The sequence below is a fragment of the Rutidosis leptorrhynchoides genome, chromosome 1 (assembly GCF_046630445.1).
Source record: "Rutidosis leptorrhynchoides isolate AG116_Rl617_1_P2 chromosome 1, CSIRO_AGI_Rlap_v1, whole genome shotgun sequence".
Lineage (NCBI taxonomy): Eukaryota > Viridiplantae > Streptophyta > Magnoliopsida > Asterales > Asteraceae > Rutidosis > Rutidosis leptorrhynchoides.
Genome location: NC_092333.1, coordinates 659,912,259 through 659,934,794, shown reverse-complemented (window position 1 = coordinate 659,934,794; position 22,536 = coordinate 659,912,259). Strand labels below are relative to the sequence as shown.

General features: G+C 33.3%; 1 protein-coding gene across 1 annotated transcript; it reads right to left on the bottom strand.

The window, feature by feature from the left end:
• Nucleotides 1–1,694: 1,694 nt before the first annotated feature.
• Nucleotides 1,695–4,835, bottom strand: LOC139850309 (uncharacterized). The gene is made up of 2 exons (XM_071839896.1): nt 4,769–4,835; nt 1,695–2,221 (listed from the first exon to the last, which is right to left on the bottom strand). The coding sequence occupies exons 1-2, from the start codon at nt 4,833–4,835 to the stop codon at nt 1,695–1,697; spliced, it is 594 nt and encodes a 197-aa protein (XP_071695997.1).
• Between the last annotated feature and the right edge of the window lie 17,701 nt (nt 4,836–22,536).

Below are 22,536 nucleotides of genomic sequence, written 5' to 3'. Positions count from 1 at the left end.
CACATTAATTGTTAAGTATGGTTACCGAAGCGCTCAACAACTTATAGAATACTTTTATACACTTGCGAGTGTACATATATTTATAAACGGAAATCTTGTGGTCTATTAATATATTGAAATGATTGTTATGATAAACCTATGAACTCACCAACCTTATGGTTGACACTTTTAAGCATGTTTATTCTCAGGTATGAAAGAAATCTTCTGCTGTGCATTTGCTCATATTACATGGAGTCGTTCATGGCATATTTAAGTCAGTACCTCGCAATGGGACCAAATGTTGAAGACTTCGTCCAGGAGGATTAGGACGGTTGTCACATTTTTAATGCCTCACTCTAGAATTACTTTGGGAGATTTGAATTACAAATCATGCTTCGAACCATATCCATAAGGGTTACGCCTTTCGGCAACACCATTTTGTTGTGGTGTTCCCGACATAGTAAATTGATTTAAAATTCCATGTTCACGACAAAATAAGGCAAATGGACCTTGGCTTTGTCCAACATCAGAGTGTTTACCATAATATTCTCCACCCCTATCCGATCTCACAATCTTAATCTTGCATTTAAGTTGATTTTCCACTTCAGCCTTATAGATTTTGAAAACATTAAGAGATTCAGATTTTTCTTTAATCAAGTAAACATAAGTATAACGAGAATAGTCATAAATAAAAGTGATAAAATACTTATGTCATCCTATATCAGTGATGAAAGGTCCACAAATGTCAGTATGAATAATTTCAAGAAGTTCTTTACTTCTTGTAGACCCTTTCTTATTTGTTTTCACAAATTTTCCCTTAACACATTCAATACATTGGCTATAATCAAAAAAATCTAGAGTAGGAAGAACTCCTTCTTTAGTTAGAAGTTGCATTCTGTCTTTTGATATGTGACCTAAACGTTTATGCCACAATCTTGAGGAATTTTCATTTTCTAGTTTTTTCCTTTTCCCATTAGTGATTACATTTACGTCCATGGTCAATAGGGATTTCGCAAAGTTGTTATCTAAATGAAGCTTATAGAGGTCATTTTCTAATGAACCAGTACCGACAACATGAGAATCAAAATACAATTCCAAACAATTATGTCCAAACTTAAAATCATAACCAAAACGATCAAGTTTAGAAACAGAAATAAGGTTCCGAGTCATTAATGGAACATAAAGTGTACTATTTAAGTACAAATTGAAACCACCCTCTAAAAATAATAATAGAGTCCCAATAGCTTCAACATGTAACTCATCTCCGTTACCGACCTTAATGATTCTTTCCCCTTTTGTAGCTTCTTCTTTGAAAGGAATCCCTGCAATGAGTTAGTAACATGAACCATAGCACCACTATCAGCCCACCAAGTATTAGAGGGAACATTAATTGAAAAACATTCATGTTAAGTAATATAGGATATATACGAACCTTTCTTGTCTAACCATTCTCGAAACTTTGGGCATTCTCTTTGAATGTGTCCATGTTTCTTACAAAACTTACATTTTGGACCCGTTTTCGTGCCCTTACTTGCACTTGCCTTTAATGAACTTTCTTTTACGGATTTTTCCCATTATGAACCTTTGTTACTTTTGAAAACTTTCTTACGAGTAGTCTTAGCGGTGGTGAGGTAAGCAACATCGGGTTTTTCAATTTTCAACCTTTCCTCTTCTTGGACACACATGACAATCAACTCGCTCATCTTCCATTTCTCCTAGTTGATCTTAAAAGGACCAAACTGAGACAAGAGAGATGTCATAAAGAAATGAAAGAGAAAACCTTCAGATATTTCCATGTCCATGCCATTTAGTTTTGAGGCCATGTCATTCATCATCATGATGTGCTTACGAACCCCACTAACACCATCATACTTTGTGGTAAGCATCTTAAGAATAAGGGTACTTGCATGTGACTTAGACGAGCCCTTGAATTGTTCTTCGATAAATTCTAAGAATTCCTTAGCATTTTCAGAGTCAAGAATGGCTCCTCGAATAGCGGTCGAAATAGAATTCTTCATTATCATTAGAAACATGCAATTCGATCTTTTCCAAATTTCATAAGTCCTCTTTTGTTCAACCGTACATTCGTCGGTAAGAGGTTGAGGTTGATCAAATCTTAAAGCATAGTCCAAATCAGTAATGCCGAGAGAAATCTTAATTTGATCTTTCCACGATTCAAAATTAGTTCCGTTCAAGTGTTCTATGCGAGGAATACAGTTTGCAATAGCAGTGTGTGCCAAAGCTGAAATGTAATGCTCACACTCATTATTATGCTCATTAAGGACGATAATTATTTCCACGGTACATCAATAAAGAGTAATTTTATAAAATAAGACTATATTAGTGACATAATAATAATAACACCAACTATAGGGCAAAAGTTGGTATATATAAATTTAATCACAACACAAAATTAAATTTATCAAAGAAGTTGGGTGAAATTATTGACTTCTCGTTGATTCCATCAACAATACACTTATAACTTCTTAATTAAATAATGCAAAATTAGTTTACAAATAAATTATCGTTGGGCAGAATTATAAGCAAACTAATTATAAATAATTTGCTAAATACCGTATGACGTCTTAAAATTATGGATCACCGTTGGGCTATCCCACAATCCTTAGACACCAAACGTAACTTAATATGACTTTTCATTCACCATAATTATTTCAACTAGTAGCCTTCCTTTGAGCCGACAACTAATCTTAATAAATAGGTAGTCATTAAACATGTTAATAACAAAATATAAAAACATGTTCCGTAATGCCCTATAGTAAACGAAAAATTCGACAATTAAACTTTTCATGTGGTCTAGCCATTATGACCACGTCAGTGAAACTGAAAATTTATTGGGTCATTACAATTACAATCATGTTAATATGACTATTAAAATGCCGAAAATTAAATATTTCAATGTAATAGAAAGTATGTTCGATTAAAATTAAATAATAATCTTTGACAACCAAACATTTTGAAAAAATGCACCTACTCATTCTTTAACCATGATCATGCCAAATCAAAATTAATATTATAGATTAAATATATAATGCTCAAAACATTAAAATTAGTAGTAGCATGATTATTAATTCTATAACTGAAGAATCAATTCAAATACGTAAAGTATCGGAATGGTTTTAACTTATGAGAATTCAATAATATAATTAATTGCCATGATTTCATCATAATATAATGTAACTGTCATTTAACATTAATGTTCCTTTGATATTAATTATAAGTTATCAATCATAATTTCTTTGTTTTGTTTCTAAGTAACGTAATAAACAAGAGAAACATGTAAAAATAATATAAGAAAAGAACTCATAATTGTTTTGGTAGAAACATTTAAATATTGCAAATGAAAATTTTAAAGTTTATGAAATGTTTGAGATGAACTTTCTGGCACAATAAACTTATTACTAATACTCGTTGCCATCAAAACATGATAACATCCAAATTTAGTATTGACAATTATCAGTCATAGTTTAAAAATAAAAAAATCCCTTCTAGAACATAAGTCATAAGTAGTATCTCTTTGGAAACAAATATGCAATAGTGAACATAGGAATAATTCGGTTGCATCATTCTCATCATAAAAAAAATAAATAAATTTTCGTTTTCATGTGACATGTGTAATGTCTAAGCATCATGACAAATAACACAGAACTCCATTTGTCTCAATATTTTAATTACCCATGACAAAGTGTTAATAATAAAATTATCTACGCATGTTAGGAAAAAAATTATATAGATATCATGCTCAACAGTATAGAATTACATGATTACAAAGCTTTAGGACCATCTACATATAAGAATCCGACTATTTAATATTAACACGTGAAAGTCTATAAAATTTAATATGAACTTTCTGATTATCATACTCATAAACATAATTCGAATTTTCTTATATGAGATAATTTGCTCTGATACCACGTGTTAATCATAACATAATCATCATGTAATTCATTTAACATAAATATTAACACGTAAGAGATCGATTAGGCTTACTTGAGTGGAAGGATGAAGAAGCCATAAGCTCAAAGTAGGGATGTTGATCTTCTTCTTGAACCTCTCACTAAGACGATGGTATTAGTGTATATGTGTTGTATATGAGTGTGTCTTATGAGGTGAACATAAACCTCTATTTATATGGAGCAAGTAAGGGATCAACTCCATGCATTAAGGAGTATGCAACTCAAGAGTCTCCCATCAAGACTAGTAAGTGCAATTCAATATGGTTAATTATTGGAGTTCATGTCAAGAGTCTCCAATTCAATAAGATTAATAGGTTAGGACATATTTATGTAGGAGTAAATAAATAAATAAGTCTAACAAACCCACCTCCACCGTTACTACCCGATCACGCAATCACATCTATAAACCCAATCCCAAACATGCGAATCTCACCACCACTACAACTCGCACTACCGAACCAGTGAAATAAATCAATCTCGTGACGATCCACTATGGAAAACAGCCATGGAGGCTGAACTCCGAGCTCTCCACAACCTTGGCAAGTGGGACTTGGTTCCACCTAATGCATCTCACAATCTCATCAAATGAAAGTGGATTTTTAGAATCAAATACCACTCAAATGGCACTATTAATAAATACCATGCTCGTTTAGTTGCCAAGGGTTTCTAACAGCGGCCTGGAACTGATTAGACGGAGACCTTCAGTCCCGTAGTTAAACCTGCCACTATTCAGAAGCTTCTCAAATAATTAGTCTCTTAGACAGCTTGATATTAATAATGTGTTTCTTAATGGCACATTGCAAGAACAAGCATACACGGATCAACCTCCTGAATTTCCTGATGCTCGGTTTCCTCCACTCGTGTGTAACTCAAGAAGGCCATCTATGGTCATAAGCAAGCACTGGAGGCATGTTACACTGAACTTACCACCTCCTTACAAGGTTGTGGCTTTACACGATTAGCTTCAGATGCTTCTCTTTTCATCAACAGCTCGGGCTTGGCTCCTCTATATCTTATTGTTTATGTAGGTGACATAGTCCGCACTAGTCCGGATGTGGATGCTCTTGATGTATTTGTTCAACAATTATCCACCAAGTTAGCCCTTAAAGACCTTGGTCAGTTATCTTATTTTTGGGAGTCGAGGTAATCTTTGTTGCTCAAGGCTTATTTCTCAATCGACGGAAATATATCTATGATCTTATGGAGCGTACAAAGATGTTGCATACCAAGCATGCGGCTACACCAATAGCCACCAATTATCATCTACATCGTACTTCTGGCATCTTGATCACATACCATACTGAGTATCGTCCGTTGGTTGGAAGCATGCAATATTTATCTCTTACCCGACCTGATTTCGCATATGCAGTGAAAAATTATCTCAATTCATGCACGCTCCTTGTTCAGCTCACTGGGAATCCCTGAAACGTTTGTTGCGTTACCTAGCAGGCTCTCTTGAACATGGCATCATATTATACCGGGACTCTCCGCTTCATCTTCATGCTTTTTTCATATTCTGATTGGGCTGGTGATAAACACGACTATGTGTCTACTATGGGTCACATTGTCTTTTTATGTCGCAATCCAATCTCATGGAGCTCTGAAAAGCAACGATTTCTTTCATAATTATCAACTGAAGCGGAATATAAGGGTGTTGCTACAACTACATTTGAAGTATTATGGTTATGCAATCTTCTGAAAGATCTCAAAATCTCTATTACTCCACTCGTATATGAATAATTTTGCTCTAGATTATCATTTTGTTAGAGAACAAGTTCAACTAAGGACTGTTCGTGTCACTCATGTATATACTGGTGACCAACATGTTGATCCCTTAACGAAGGCATTATCCCGGGCGCAATTTGATTATTTTATGTTCAAGATTGAACTTACATCTAGGTCGTCTATCTTGTGGGGGACGTATTAAGGATAAAATAGAATACTTTTTGTATATATCTCGTAAATATTTCCTATCTAGTTCCTACTTTGTAGCAAGGTTGTATGTATCAATAATATATTGTAGAGTTTTACCCTAATAGTCTCTATAAACCTTAAGGGCTGTAATTCTATATTATGTATTGAGATAATTACATATTCTTTCGTGAACTATCTAATGGAGATTTGTTTTTGCCGTTAAAAGTGTTGTTTATATAATATTTTCTTTTTTTAAACAACGGTTCGGGATCACTCAGGGGACTAAACCATCCACGCGATCATCTCTTGCAGTTGCATAACCCGCTCTCAACTGCTGCCCTGGAGGAAACGCGGATCAATCCGAGGGCATGACCGGTAAAATCCTCCGGAACACAATGTGTGAAAGACGACCTTGGGTGAATTTCAAGGTCAGTGGATAACCTTGTGTGCAATGTTTTAGTCCCCGGGAGTCGAATCCCCGACCTCTAATAAAGAGTGTGAGGCCACTGCCACTTGCGTTACAACACAAATTTTTTTAACCTTGTATTGTAGCTAGGGATGACATTGGATCGGGTTTGGGCCGGGTTTAGGTAATCCCATACCCGAAACCGATTTGGAAATAATGTTCCAAACCCGGTACTATACCTGTCGGGTCTCCATTTACTTACTAACCGTTAGGTTATCGGTTTTTTCCACGGGTAAACGGGGATCCCCATTTGCTTACTAACTCTATGGTTATCAGGGTTTTCTTGTGAGTATCAAATATCCCCATTGTTAGCCATTATCATTTATCATTCACTTATCTTAATTTATGTTTCAATAATGCTATTAAATTGAGTACCAAAAGTAAATAAATATGTATAAATATCGAGCAATAGTATAATACCTAATTGTAACTTATATTATTATTATTAAATTTTACTATTGTTATTGAGTTGTAATCCTTTGAATTCAATAATTTGTTTGAAATTCAACGGACCAATCAGAGCGCGACTTGTGGCGCGACAATCGCATTTGATTGGAAAAAAAAATTCAGAAAAAATTTATTTTTTTCAAAAAAAATTAATTTTTTTTCGAATTTTTTTAAAATTTTTTTTTTAAATTTAGCATGCCAAATCCAATCACATGTAATTGTAAAACCCAATCACATGTGATTCTACATGTCAAATCCAATTATATGTGATTGAAAAAAAATTCTAAATATTTATTTTCAAATTTTTTTTTTACAATCACATGTGATTTGCATTGAGAATCACATTTACTACATGTCAAATCCAATCACATGTGATTGAAAAAAAATTTCGAAAATTTTTTTTTTTGATTTTTTTAATCACATGTGATTGTCGCGCCACATGTCTCGCTCTGATTGATCCCTTGAATCTCAACTTAAAAGTTGGTCATTTGAATATTTGTCTATTGTTATTAATGAAAATGAAATCCCCTTGGGGTCGGGTATACGGGTCGGGTATGCGGTGAAAGGACCCGTCCTAATCCATCTGGACGAAGTCACCAACAACTGGTTCCATTGCGATGATCGACTCCAAATACTGTCTTTAAAATGAGTAAATGCACAGCGAAATGTTTCTTTCATACCTGAGAATAAACATGCTTTCAAGTGTCAACCAAAAGGTTGGTGAGTTCATTAGTTTAACATAAATAATCATTTTAATAGCCCACAAGATTTTCACTTCTCATAAATATACGTCCCATACATAGAGACAAAAATAATCATTCATATGGATTGAACACCTGATAACCGACATTCACAATATGCATATAAGAATATCCCCATCATTCCGGGATCCTCCTTCGGACATGATATAAATTTCGAAGTACTAAAGCATCCGGTACTTTGGATGGGGCTTGTTGGGCCCGATAGATCTATCTTTAGAGTTCGCGTCAATTAGGGTGTTTGTTCCCTAATTCTTAGATTACCAGACTAAAAGAGGCATATTCGATTTCGATCATTCAACCATATAATGTTGTTTCGATTACTTGTGTCTATTTCGTAAAACAGTTATAAAAGTTGCGCATGTATTCTCAGCCCAAAAATGTAAAGGGTAAAAAGGTAAATGAAAACTCACCATACTGTATTTTGTAGTAAAAATACATATAACGACATTGAACAAGTGTAGGGTTGGCCTCGGATTCACGAACCTATATCATTTGTATATATATTAATACACATAAAATAGTAATCGAACAGGTTTATATATTATTAGTGGTTTAATTGTTATTTTAATTAGGTTTTTCATTAATAACCTTATTAATTATATTTATTAATATTTATCATAAAAGTATTAATATAGTTATGTTATGTGTATTAAATATTGTTTTATATAACTAATAGTTATTTGATAAAATAATATTGATAATAATAATAAATAAAAGTTGTTTTATTTTTACAATAATAATAATATTAGCTATTATGATAATAATATTGATAATATAAAAATAATAATATTAATGTCAAAATAATAATAATGATAGTAATAATAATAATTTTGATAAAAATGATAACTTCTCTAGTAATGATAATAATAATAGTAAAAATGATACTTTTAATATAATTGAGAGTTTTTACTAAAAATGATACTAATAATAATATTAATTATATTATTAATAATAATTTTAAGAATATTAATAATTATAATAATAACAATATTAATAATAATAATCATAATAATAATCATAATAATAATAAATAAATAAATAACTACCTCAAGGAAGTAGCCCTAACAATAATGCCCAAGTCCGGGTTTGAACTCGCGACGTCCCGCTAACCCGATAACATCCTTAACCCGAATCATCATCACTTGTAAAACTTTATAATCCTATTAAACTATCATCATTATAATCCTAATCATAATCCTAAACATTTTAATTCCACCATCTTAATCATAACCATTCACAAAATCATATCATAATCATAATCATCTAAACGCTTTGCTATCATCTTCATCATTCATTTACAACCTCGAATCATAATCATTCGGGAATCATATGCGACCATCATTACTAACATAACCATCGACTATCATTATCATGAAGTATCACCATCATACTCATCATCATGCACCATCATCTTCATCCTAACTTGTATCATCATCTAACCCTCGTCATTATAATTTTAACAACATCATCGTCATCCTCCTGGTTTAATATCAACATCACGTATCATTACGGTCCAACAAGAATGCAGGTCCTCGGTTCAACAATTAATATATATACGACCCAATGAAACAAAATGGGTCACGGCCCAAATTAAAAATTTATTCTCAGCCAAAGTACCAAAGAGATCCCACTTCCAATAACACACCTAGCATTCTCACGGCCCCATTTGTAAAGACTTAAAAAAAAATTCGGTGTACAATAGAAAATGTGGGGTTCCATCAATTCTTTTCTTGGTGGATTCTTGTTATCAAATAATTATGAAACATATAGTAACAAATATATCTTATTATTTGCTGTAACCTCATGGTCATCTTCCATTACCCTAAACACCATCACTATCATCTCATAACTAATCCATTAATTAAAAAAAAAAAATTCGGTTCCTTCTTTGACTCCACACGACACAAGGTAGCAATAAAAGTGACACTAGTGGTTGTAGTTTTTATTGGTTCCACCACTTGTATTATTGAAACGAAATTTGTAAAAGCAAAGGGCCCGGTCTTGGTGGAGTTTGGCATCTAACCAAAAAAAAAAGATTAAGAAGCTCATGATATAGTTTGTAGTTGGTTTACTTTCAGTGATTGTGGGGCTCGACTTTTGAAAGGATCGGCAGCATCAAACAATATTCATTCGGCACTTTATCAAAATCATAACATACCTTTAAGTCAAGTGGGGTATTATTTATTTGATACAAGTCGAGCACTACCTCCTTAAATTGGTCCACATATTATTATTAGTCTTCCATATTAATCTCTGCTTTCAATACAGAAAAACATTCGGTAAGTGTGGTGGTTGTGAAGGTGATTCTTTGCTCAAGAATAGAAGAGAGAAGGATGAGAGAGAGAGAGATAGAGAGAGATAGAGAGAGGTGATTTAGGTGATGGTTTGTGGCGGGTTGATGTTAATCAGGAGAAGAAACCGGGTGTAGTAGCTTGATAGGGTTATTGTGGTGATGGTGGGTTTGTTTACGAAGAAGAAAATTAAGAATGATGGTTAAGGTGAGTTCAAGAAAGAAAATATAAGAGATATAAAAGTAACGTGCTTGGACAGGAAGAAGAAACCGACTTGAGGGCAGCGAATAGCAAGGATTGCAGCAGGTTTTGTGTTTTTCAATGGTGGTTTTAAACAGGAATTATAAGGAAGAAAAGAGAGGAAAATATGGAAGAGAGAGGGATTGTGAGTGAAGGTGGTGGTGTAATTGCTTTCTAACGGAACAGAAACAGAAACTTGTAAATAATAGTAGTGGTATATCGAGCAGTAGCAATTAGCAATAAGTAGTAGTAAATAGATGTTCATTTGGGTTTAATCGAATGGTTTCATCAAAAAAAAAAAAAATAGCAGCAGCAACGATGGTTGGTTGGAAGGTGAAAAATGTTGAAGTAGAAGAAGCTAGAGTGACGGATGGTGGTGTACCAAGGATGAAACATGAATTAAGCAAGTTCAAAGTAAGAGATGGTGGGATTGTTCTTGGTCACAAATAAGAGGGAAGGAACGGGAGAAAGATGATGAAAGAGATGGCGGTTGTGGTGATGGAGATAGGTGGTAGTTTAATGGAGGAAGTGGTGGTTCTTGGTGATCTAACAAAAATAGAAGTAATAAGCAAGTAATCTGGGTTGTACTTTTGATGAGATATTGTAAGGTAGAAGTAATAATAGAAGTGTGGTGCATGCATCTCATCATATATGTATATGCATATTCCCACGTGAAAGGAAAATATATATATATAAATATATATATATATATATATATATATATATATATATATATATATATATATATATATATATATATATATATATATATATATATATATATATATATATATATATATAATAAATTATTCAACAAACGTACCACCCTTGACTTTAATTTGCATTTACAGCTCACGATTCTAATCCGTGATATTTCTTGAGATTACCTACACTCCATTGGTTGTCTTTTATTGTGAGTGGGAGACAAAAACCACATCTATAAATATATAATATACTTCTTTCCGTGAATTTAGTAAAAAGAAACCACTCTTACCTCAAGTTAAGAATATAATCATATCACTAATGGCAATAGTTCTAGTTGATTATATCAAAGGTAGTTAAATCATTACATGTAATAACACTTCACATGTTATGGTATAAAAGATAGTCTGTAGGCCTAATACATTTAAAACTGATATGGAGTAAATGATAATCTTCATGCAAGGGTTGTTACATTTAAGATCTCTTTGCAATTTGTATATGTTTAGAATCAATTGAACTCTATATAATGAATATTCCTACACAACTCAATGAGATGATTATGTTGCAATTCAAATGAAAATGCGAATATAGTAAATACGATTAGCCAAAACGTTTTCATATTTTGAAACTTAAGTCACATAATATTTTACTATCGAATTTCAAGTTTCTAGTATATATGTTCGTGAATCGTCAGGAATAATCGGAGGTCAATTGAATATATGAACATCGTTCCAAAATTTTCTAGATTCAACATTACAGACTTTGCTTATCGTGTCAAAAACATATAAAGAGTAAGTTAAATTTTGATCGGAAATTTCTGGGTCGTCACAGTACCTACCCGTTAAAGAAATTTCGTCCCGAAATTTGAGTGAGGTGGTCATGGCTAACAATAAAAATATTTTCATGACGAATATGAGTTGATAAATAGAGTTTATTACTGTGAGTAATATGGATAAGATAATTTAATTATTCGAAGAGTAGAGTGAAGTTATCACAAAAGGGCGAAATAAAGAAGTAAAGATTCGTCATAGCTTTTGACATAGTCAGGGTTGAATTCCAGAATTCAAGAGATTTAAAAGAAAATCTTTGAAATCTGGGAGATTTGATTCTTCGACGAATAAGGAGATTAAAATCTCTATAATTAAATGCGATGATCTGTCCCGATTACCACGTCTGATATTTCCATTATAAATTTACCTTTTCCGTTCCATTAGTTTTCACCACTTCTATAATCAATTCCCAAATTCAAAAGATTTGAAAATGCTTATTCCAGTTCTGATTCTTATTATTATTCTTACTATTGCAACAATCATTCTCCTTTTCCAATTACCACCGGAGGAATTTGCTTTCTTCTACTTCGCCCTTGGGGTTATAGTGTTTTTAATTCTCCCGTGTCTTTATATTGCGATAAACATTGATATACACGGTTTGTAATTTATGTGTTGTTATCGGGCTTTATATTCTCTCTTATATTTCGAAGCTCTATGCTTTTATTTTCTCTTCCCGACTTCAAGTCAAGCGAATAATGGTCCAGAATTTGTAGATATAGAGTTTCGAATAATTATAAGGTTCTAAGCAGTAAGGAATGTATTAGCACGATTTGATTTGTCAAATTACCAGAATTCCTGAGGATGGAACTATCAAAAATATACTTTCTTGATATGTTCAGAAGTTAAGCAGAATGAAAGAGTTATGTAACATGACACATGATGATGGTATGATCTACTGTGAATCATCACGTCCCATTAGAAACTCAGCATGACTTACTGAAATATAATCACGTTGGCCAAGCGCCATTATATTATACTAACTCATGCATCAGTTCCTAACACTTCTCCACAATTCGTTCATAATTTATACTTAGATTTTACAGAAGTTTCTAATATAATGAGATACCGAAAACACGAAGAGTTAGATAATTTCGGACAAGAATATTTATGAAAATATCCTCAGAAATATCGAAGATATTTATGATGATATTTTGGAATTTCTAAATTCGAAAGTTGCTGAAGAAAAATTTTCCGCAAGATTTTAACATGAATTCGGAGAAAGATATTCTCCAAAGATTTCATTGGATCCAGAATTATTTGGATTCTTTAAATATGGGGTTTGGTCCTTGTATTTATCTTTGGTCTCCTTCATGGTTAGCTCAATCCGTTTTTCAGTACCAAATTTTCTATCGAGCGTTCCCAACACTCCATTCTTCATCAGCAAACTTTTTGGCCATTTAGACCATCTACAATTTTACTGTTTCCTCTGCATTTAATGCAGATATATCTGAATCGTCGGTTATCAATCCGAGGTGGTTTCAGGAGAATGGTGTTTTTAGATGATTAAACGCTTATGGTAATATTGTGGAATATGAAAGGTTCCCCGGTAATAATAAAGAGCACGCATATATATCAAAGTTATAATAAGATTGTTTCGAACGAAATGTCGATGTTGATTGTGCTAAAGCTGTGACAAAATTTGATATTTTGAAAGGAATTATCAAGTTATTTTGGGTAATAATAACACTAAAGGAATTGGCACTGCTACAGGTTAAATGTTCATTCAATTTCTGAGAGTTTTTCAGGTACATAACTATGTGCATCAATCTCTTCTTCAGTAGATGGAGTGCTGTTGGTTTATCCTCTCAATTGAAGTGTTTTCAAGAATTATGAAATGTTTGAACGCAGATTGGAATCGTTAAGATACAAATGAGGTTTAGGATGAAATCAAGTGGCAGACTTGAAGAATTGTTTAGTTTCATATGTTATATTCAATATTTTAATTCATTTTAATTGTCCAATGTTATTAGTCCACAGTCGATAGTCCAATAATTCATATATAATTTAATATATAATATTCGAATTAATTAATACGTATCGTGACCCGTGTACATGTCTCAGACTAGATCACAACTCAAACTATATATATTATTTTAGAATCAACCTCAACCCTGTATAGAGAACTCGATCATTACTGCATATAGAGTGTCTATGGCGATTCCAAATAATATATATATATATATGCGTCGATATGATATGTCAAAACCTTGTATACGTGTCCCGATATTAAAAGTGCGTAAAATAAATAACAGAAAATAAATGACGATAAATAAAGTGCGTAAAGTAAATAACAGAAATTAAATGACGATAAATAAAATTGCGAGAATTGAAATTGCGATAAAATAAATTGCGATAATTAAATTACGATAATTAAAATGTAATACGGAATTAACAGTTAGCTAGAAATAGTTAGCTAGGATTTTGTTAGCGTGGATTCTTAACAAAATTTCTCATAGTTAATTTGTTTGTTTCTAACAAATTTTTATTTTTGTCCAATGTTTTCTTCATTATGCCACTTGTTGGATTCTGGTAAATCAAAATCCAAATATGAAATTGAATGAAAATAGTTATTCTGCGGTGAACGGATTCGTATATCTGTGGATGTAGGTTGGATAGTAAATGACTGTTGAATCAGATGGAAAGAATGTACAGTGTAACTTATTAATGTGAAATCTAAATATTCTTCGGGTATTACCTACCCGTTAAAATATTTTCACCATTAACAGTTTGTACGAAAGAATTTTTAATTATAATCTTTATGAAAATATACTTGTATATATATATATTTTCTTCAGATGCAATCATGGATTTAATGAGTTAATATGATATTAAACTCATTTGATTTACCGTTAGAACGAGAATATATAATCTCTAAAGCATTAAGGATTATATAATCGCTATGTTGAACGAAGATAAATAATGTAGAATGATACGTAGAACGATGATTATACTCGAGGTACAGAATGAGATGTTGAAGCATGGATTGTTGATGGTACTGGTGCTGTTATTGATGGTACTGTAGATACTGGTGATGTTGCTGAAGCTGGTACATTTTGCACCATACTCTCCAAATTGATTACTCGAGCGCGAAATTCGTTGACTTCTTCCATTATTCCGGAGTGATTGTCGGTTGGAACGAGCGGATGAATAAGGTTTAGAATTTGAGATAGTATTTAATCGTGACGAGATACTCTAGAAATGAGAGAGAAAATGGTGTTTCGAATAGGTTCGCCGGTAAGTACTTCAGGTTCATCGCCAAGAGGTGATTTCGGTTGATGGAAAGGATCACCTTATTCTTGTCTTCATTGATTAAGTCAACTACGAACTCATCAGATAAATTGGGGATGAATGATTGGTTGATTCATTCTAGCGATGCATGCTTTCGGAGCTCAGGTGAACATCCATGTCGAAATAACTGTCGGAATAACTATCGGAATAGCTATCGAAATCTGAGGGACTCGAACTGGTTGAGGGATTCATCTCGTATGATCAGATGAAGGATTTTCAATAAGAAATAGATTATAGGATGTAGATTAGTATCCTGCAATACATAATTTACATATGCATATAAAATACTGAAATCTCATAAATTACGGAGGACTCTACGGAATCTGTCAGGCAAGATCTACAATAACAGATACGCTAAGATATGAATTATCAGATACGCTAAGATATGAATTTTGTCTATACACGATTCATGCAATCAATGCAGTAAGATGTGTCTAGACTAAGAATGATAAGCAGATAATTTTCGTCACGAAATGATAAGCAAAACTTTTGACATGCAGACACGGTCAAAGTCCGGACTCACTAATGCATCTAAACAACTATCACTTAGACACACTAATGCAAGACCTGATTCGCTATGACCACCGCTCTGATACCAACTGAAAGGACCCGTCCTAATCCATCTGGACGAAGTCACCAACAACTGGTTCCATTGCGATGATCGAATCCAAATACTGTCTTTAAAATGAGCAAATGCACAGCGGAATGTTTCTTTCATACCTGAGAATAAACATGCTTTCAAGTGTCAACCAAAAGGTTGGTGAGTTCATTAGTTTAACATAACTAATCATTTTAATAGCCCACAAGATTTTCACTTCTTATAAATATACGTCTCATGCATAGAGACAAAAATAATCATTCATATGGATTGAACACCTGGTAACCGACATTCACAATATGCATATAAGAATATCCCCATCATTCTGGGATCCTCCTTCGGACATGATATAAATTTTGAAGTACTAAAGCATCCGATACTTTGGATGGGGCTTGTTAGGCCCGATAGATCTATCTTTAGAGTTCACGTCAATTAGGGTGTCTGTTCCCTAATTCTTAGATTACCAGACTAAAAGGGGCATATTCGATTTCGATCATTCAACCATATAATGTAGTTTCGATTACTTGTGTCTATTTCGTAAAACAGTTATAAAAGTTGCGCATGTATTCTCAGCCCAAAAATGCAAAAGGTAAAAAGGTAAATGAAAACTCACCATACTGTATTTTGTAGTAAAAATACATATAACGACATTGAATAAGTGTAGGGTTGGCCTCGGATTCACGAACCTATAACATTTGTATATATATTAATATACATAAAATAGTAATCGAACAGGTTTATATATTATTAGTGGTTTAATTGTTATTTTAATTAGGTTTTTCATTAATAACCTTATTAATTATATTTATTAATATTTATCATAAAAGTATTAATATAGTTATGTTATGTGTATTAAATATTGTTTTATATAACTAATAGTTATTTGATAAAATAATATTGATAATAATAATAAATAAAAGTTGTTTTATTTTTACAATAATAATAATATTAGCTATTATGATAATAATATTGATAATATAAAAATAATAATATTAATATCAAAATAATAATAATGATAGCAATAATAATAATTTTGATAAAAATGATAACTTCTCTAGTAATGATAATAATAATAGTAAAAATGATACTTTTAATATAATTGAGAGTTTTTACTAAAAATGATACTAATAATAATATTAATGATATTATTAATAATAATTTTAAGAATATTAATATTAATAATTATAATAATAACAATATTAATAATAATAATAATAATAATAATAATAATAATAATAATAATAATAATAATAATAAATAAATAAATAACTACCTCAAGGAAGTAGCCCTAACAATAATGCCCAAGTCCGGGTTTGAACCCGCGACGTCCCGCTAACCCGATAACATCCTTAACCCGAATCATCATCACTTGTAAAACTTTATAATCCTATTAAACTATCATCATTATAATCCTAATCATAATCCTAAACATTTTAATTCCACCATCTTAATCATAACCATTCTCAAAATCATATCATAATCATAATCATAATCATAATCATCTAAACGCTTTGCTATCATCTTCATCATTCATTTACAACCTCGAATCATAATCATTCGGGAATCATATGCGACCATCATTACTAACATAACCATCGACTATCATTATCATGAAGTATCACCATCATACTCATCATCATGCACCATCATCTTCATCCTAACTTGTATCATCATCTAACCCTCGTCATTATAATTTTAACAACATCATCGTCATCCTCCTGGTTTAATATCAACATCACGTATCATTACGGTCCAACAAGAATGCAGGTCCTCGAATCAACAATTAATATATATACGATCCAATGAAACAAAATGGGTCACGGCCCAAATTAAAAATTTATTCTCAGCCAAAGTACCAAAGAGATCCCACTTCCAATAACACACCTAGCATTCTCACGGCCCCATTTGTAAAGACTTAAAAAAAAATTCGGTGTACAATAGAAAACGTGGGGTTCCATCAATTCTTTTCTTGGTGGATTCTTGTTATCAAATAATTATGAAACATATAGTAACAAATATGTCTTATTATTTGCTGTAACCTCATGGTCATCTTCCATTACCCTAAACACCATCACTATCATCTCATAACTAATCCATTAATTAAAAAAAAATTCGGTTCCTTCTTTGACTCCACACGACACAAGGTAGTAAGAAAAGTGACACTAGTGGTTGTAGCTTTTATTGGTTCCACCACTTGTATTATTAAAACGAAATTTGTAAAAAAAGGGCCCGGTCTTGGTGGAGTTTGGCATCTAACCAAAATAAAAAAAAATAAAAAAAGATTAAGAAGCTCATGATATAGTTTGTAGTTGGTTTACTTTCAGTGATTGTGGGGCTCGACTTTTGAAAGGATCGGCAGCATCAAACAATATTCATTCGGCACTTTATCAAAATCATAACATACCTTTAAGTCAAGTGGGGTGTTATTTATTTGATACAAGTCGAGCACTACCTCCTTAAATTGGTCCACATATTATTATTAGTCTTCCATATTAATCTCTGCTTTCAATACAGAAAAACATTCGGTAAGTGTGGTGGTTGTGAAGGTGATTCTTTGCTCAAGAATAGAAGAGAGAAGGATGAGAGAAAGAGAGAGAGAGGTGATTTAGGTGATGGTTTGTGGCGGGTTGATGTTAATCATGAGAAGAAACTGGGTGTAGTAGCTTGATAGGGTTATTGTGGTGATGGTGGGTTTGTTTACGAAGAAGAAAATTAAGAATGATGGTTAAGGTGAGTTCAAGAAAGAAAATAGAAGAGATATAAAAGTGACGTGCTTGGACAGGAAGAAGAAACCGACTTGAGGGCAGCGAATAGCAAGGATTGCAGCAGGTTTTGTGTTTTTCAATGGTGGTTTTAAACAGAAATTATAAGGAAGAAAAGAGAGAAAATATGGAAGAGAGAGGGATTGTGAGTGAAGGTGGTGGTGTAATTGTTTTCTAACGGAACAGAAACAGAAACTTGTAAATAATAGTAGTGGTATATCGAGCAGTAGCAATTAGCAATAAGTAGTAGTAAATAGATGTTCATTTGGGTTTAATCGAATGGTTTCATCAAAAAAAAAATAGCAGCAGCAACGATGGTTGGTTGGAAGGTGAAAATGGTTGAAGTAGAAGAAGCTAGAGTGACGGATGGTGGTGTACCAAGGATGAAACATGAATTAAGCAAGTTCAAAGTAAGAGATGGTGGGATTGTTCTTGGTCACAAATAAGAGGGAAGGAACGGGAGAAAGATGATGAAAGAGATGGCGGTTGTGGTGATGGAGATAGGTGGTAGTTTAATGGAGGAAGTGGTGGTTCTTGGTGATCTAACAAAAATAGAAGTAATAAGCAAGTAATCTGGGTTGTACTTTTGATGAGATATTGTAAGGTAGAAGTAATAATAGAAGTGTGGTGCATGCATCTCATCATATATGTATATGCATATTCCCACGTGAAAGGAAAAAAAAAAAATATATATATATATATATATATATATATATATATATATATATATGTATATATATATATATGTATATATATATATATATATATATATATAAAATAAATTATTCAACAAACGTACCACACTTGACTTTAATTTGCATTTACAGCTCACGATTCTAATCCGTGATATTTCTTGAGATTACCTACACTCCATTGGTTGTCTTTTATTGTGAGTGGGAGACAAAAAACCACATCTATAAATATATAATATACTTCTTTCCGTGAATTTAGTAAAAAGAAACCACTCTTACCTCAAGTTAAGAATATAATCATATCACTAATGGCAGTAGTTCTAGTTGATTATATCAAAGGTAGTTAAATCATTACATGTAATAACACTTCACATGTTATGGTATAAAAGATAGTCTGTAGGCCTAATACATTTAAAACTGATATGGAGTAAATGATAATCTTCATGCAAGGGTTGTTACATTTAAGATCTCTTTGCAATTTGTATATGTTTAGAATCAATTGAACTCTATATAATGAATATTCCTACACAACTCAATGAGATGATTATGTTGCAATTCAAATGAAAATGCGAATATAGTAAATACGATTAGCCAAAACGTTTTCATATTTTGAAACTTATGTCATATAATATTTTACTATCGAATTTCAAGTTTCTAGTATATATGTTCGTGAATCGTCGGGAATAATCGAAGGTCAATTGAATATATGAACATCGTTTCAAAATTTTCTAGACTCAACATTACAGACTTTGCTTATCGTGTCAAAAACATATAAAGAGTAAGTTAAATTTTGATCGAAAATTTCTGGGTCGTCACATGCGGGTTTTTATCTAAACACATCCCCTCACCAGACCCGAGAAAATAATTAAAATCATCCCCATACTCAGCCCAAGACCCGAATACCCGGACCCGAACCCGGCCCAAAAGTGTCGGGTTTCGGGTTTACCCATCGGGTATGGGTCTTTTTGCCATCCCTAATTGTAGCTCATGTGGTAGTGGCCTATCTTTCTTAGTGGGAGGTCAGGAGTTCGACTTCCGTGGGGTGCAGCATTGCACACAAGGTTGCCCCTTTACCCAGTGTTACAAAAAACCCGATTACTCGCCGATTAATACCCGATTAATCATTTTTAAGAGCAATGCGTTCCGATTTCCAAAAATCCGTTTAATTAAACGGTCAACGTAAATTGATGGGTCAAAATCGAATTTGGTAATCAAAGTTTGTCAAAGTTAAAAATGGTTAACATTTTAACATGAATTTATACTAGAACTTTATAGTTTTTGAGCAAAATAGATAATTTTAGACAATTAAGTTAGAGTTTATTTTTATATTTATGGTTTTTTTTTCTATATTTACACATAATTTTTAAAATTTAGTATTTAAATATATACAATACAATCCGATTAATCCCCGGTTAATCCCCGAATTACTGATTAATCCTTTTAAAGTCTCGACCGATTAATCCCCGAATAGCGAATTTTGCAACCTTGCCTTTACCCTTGAATTCCACCTAAGGGTGCCTTTCGCACATCGTGTTGCGGGGTCAGTGGGGGAGGGGATTTTACCGCCCATGCCCTCGGATTGGACCGGGTTTCCTCCTGAGCAGCAGTTGAGGGCAAACTATGCAACTGCACGGAGATGAACGTGTGAGTGGTTATGTCCCCCTAGATGATCTTGTACTGTTGTTCAATAACAACAACAAAATTTTTATATAGTTATTTGAACCCACTCGCATGTATATATATATATATATATATATATATATATATATATATATATATATATATATATATATATATATATATATATAACAGCGCTTGTTTACAAAAACGAGTTAATTCATTTGGCTACTCCTTCTCCCTACTTTTCCCTCTCTTCCATGGCAAAACCCTATCTCACCCTTCCCTTTTTCTTTTTTCTTTTCTGGCACCGCATACACTTTTTCCAGCGATCCTTCAGTCGTTTTAAGGTCTTCAGGTACATTACTCTTCACTAACCACCAATATCTCGTCGGTGGTTGAGGCCTCTTTGTTTTTCCTTTCCTTCTTCGGCGTCATTAATGTTTTTCCGTCCGATAGCGACCCACAGCTGTCGATCTGGCGACGTGTGGCATTTTACGGTGGGGATCATCCTCCTAAGACGTTTTTTACGGCTGCCTCGCCTGCTTCCTTTCCTGCAGCCGATCTACCTCCTTAGATCTCGCCGAAGGTGTGACTGTAGCCGATGCTATGTGGCTCGACGTTCTCTCGGCCCTATCTTGTCTTGCTTGTGCTCTTTGGTAGTTCAGGTTGGGTTCTCAGGTGCTGGGTTGGTGAGGTGTCATCGATTTTTGTTTTGCTCTGTTGGAATCCGTACTCCGGAGGCTTCCCGTTCATGATCCAGGTGACGAGTGTCCTGTTGGTGCTCTGGTGATTGTTTGGGGTTCTGCTTTGGTTATTTTGTGGTGGTTTCTTAGATCTTGGAGGTGATACGGGTGTTGCTGGCCGTTTTTATCTTTATCTTTTTCCAGCGGACGATTTTCTTTGTCGGAGTTTGGTCGGATTTGTTCTGGGTGCTGCTTTCTTGTCTCCACTACGACGTTCTCTTGCTCGTGGGTTCAGGTTCAGTGGTTTCTTGGTTCTGTGGGCTTGTTCGGCTTCATTCTGGCGGGCTGCTGGTTCTTGCGGTTGTGGGGCTTCGATTTATTATGTGTTTATTTTGCATATATGTTCCTCTCAGGTGATTTCTTCGGGTTTAGACCAAGCGACGATCTCATTGTTGGAGATCTGGTCTTGACCCGGGGAGGATGCGTTTCTTGAAAGGATGGTTGCTGTTTTTGACGACTCAGGATGACCTGTGGTGCTCTGTGTTTGTGTTGGCGGTCGGCGTTCTCCCGACTGGTGACATTATTCGTCCATTTACTTTATATGTCTTGTGTAGTGTAGCCGGTATTTTAGTGTTCCTTATGTTGTAGCTTCGGTTGTATTTTGATCTTTTGAAAAACGCACTTTTTCTCACCCAGCTGGTGAGCCGTTTGATTAGGATTGATGTGTAGTTGTTTGAGCTCGTTTAGGACTCTATTGTATCGGTTGTACGAGTTGATCTCCGGATCGGTTATTAATGATATACCTTTTTTTTTTTTTTTTTTTTTTTGCAAAAAAAAAAAGTATTATCTATTTTTTGTTTTATTTATTCGTGACGACATATCATTTTGTATCTAAAATCTTATGAGTTTTTTTTTTTATCAATTACAACATCTTTTATACTTAAAATCCGCCAACTCGTTATAATCGTTACGGTATGACTCAAAAAATTCAGTTCAATAATCATCAATATGCAAATGGGTTGGGCCAGCCCAACATGCTTTCCCCACACTCTGAGAAAGTGGAAAACTAAACCGTTGTGCTACTTGATATGGTCAATCATTGTTATGTATGACAATAGACCGAACTCAATTAAAAAAACACTGTTTCTGGACGGTACATTTATTATTTGAAAAATAATATTTATATTTATAATAATTGAAGAATATTATTTGACATGTATAAGTTAGGACATTTATTTTAAAAAATTATTTTGTGAGAAAGAAGTGTATGAAAAAAATATTTGCCAATC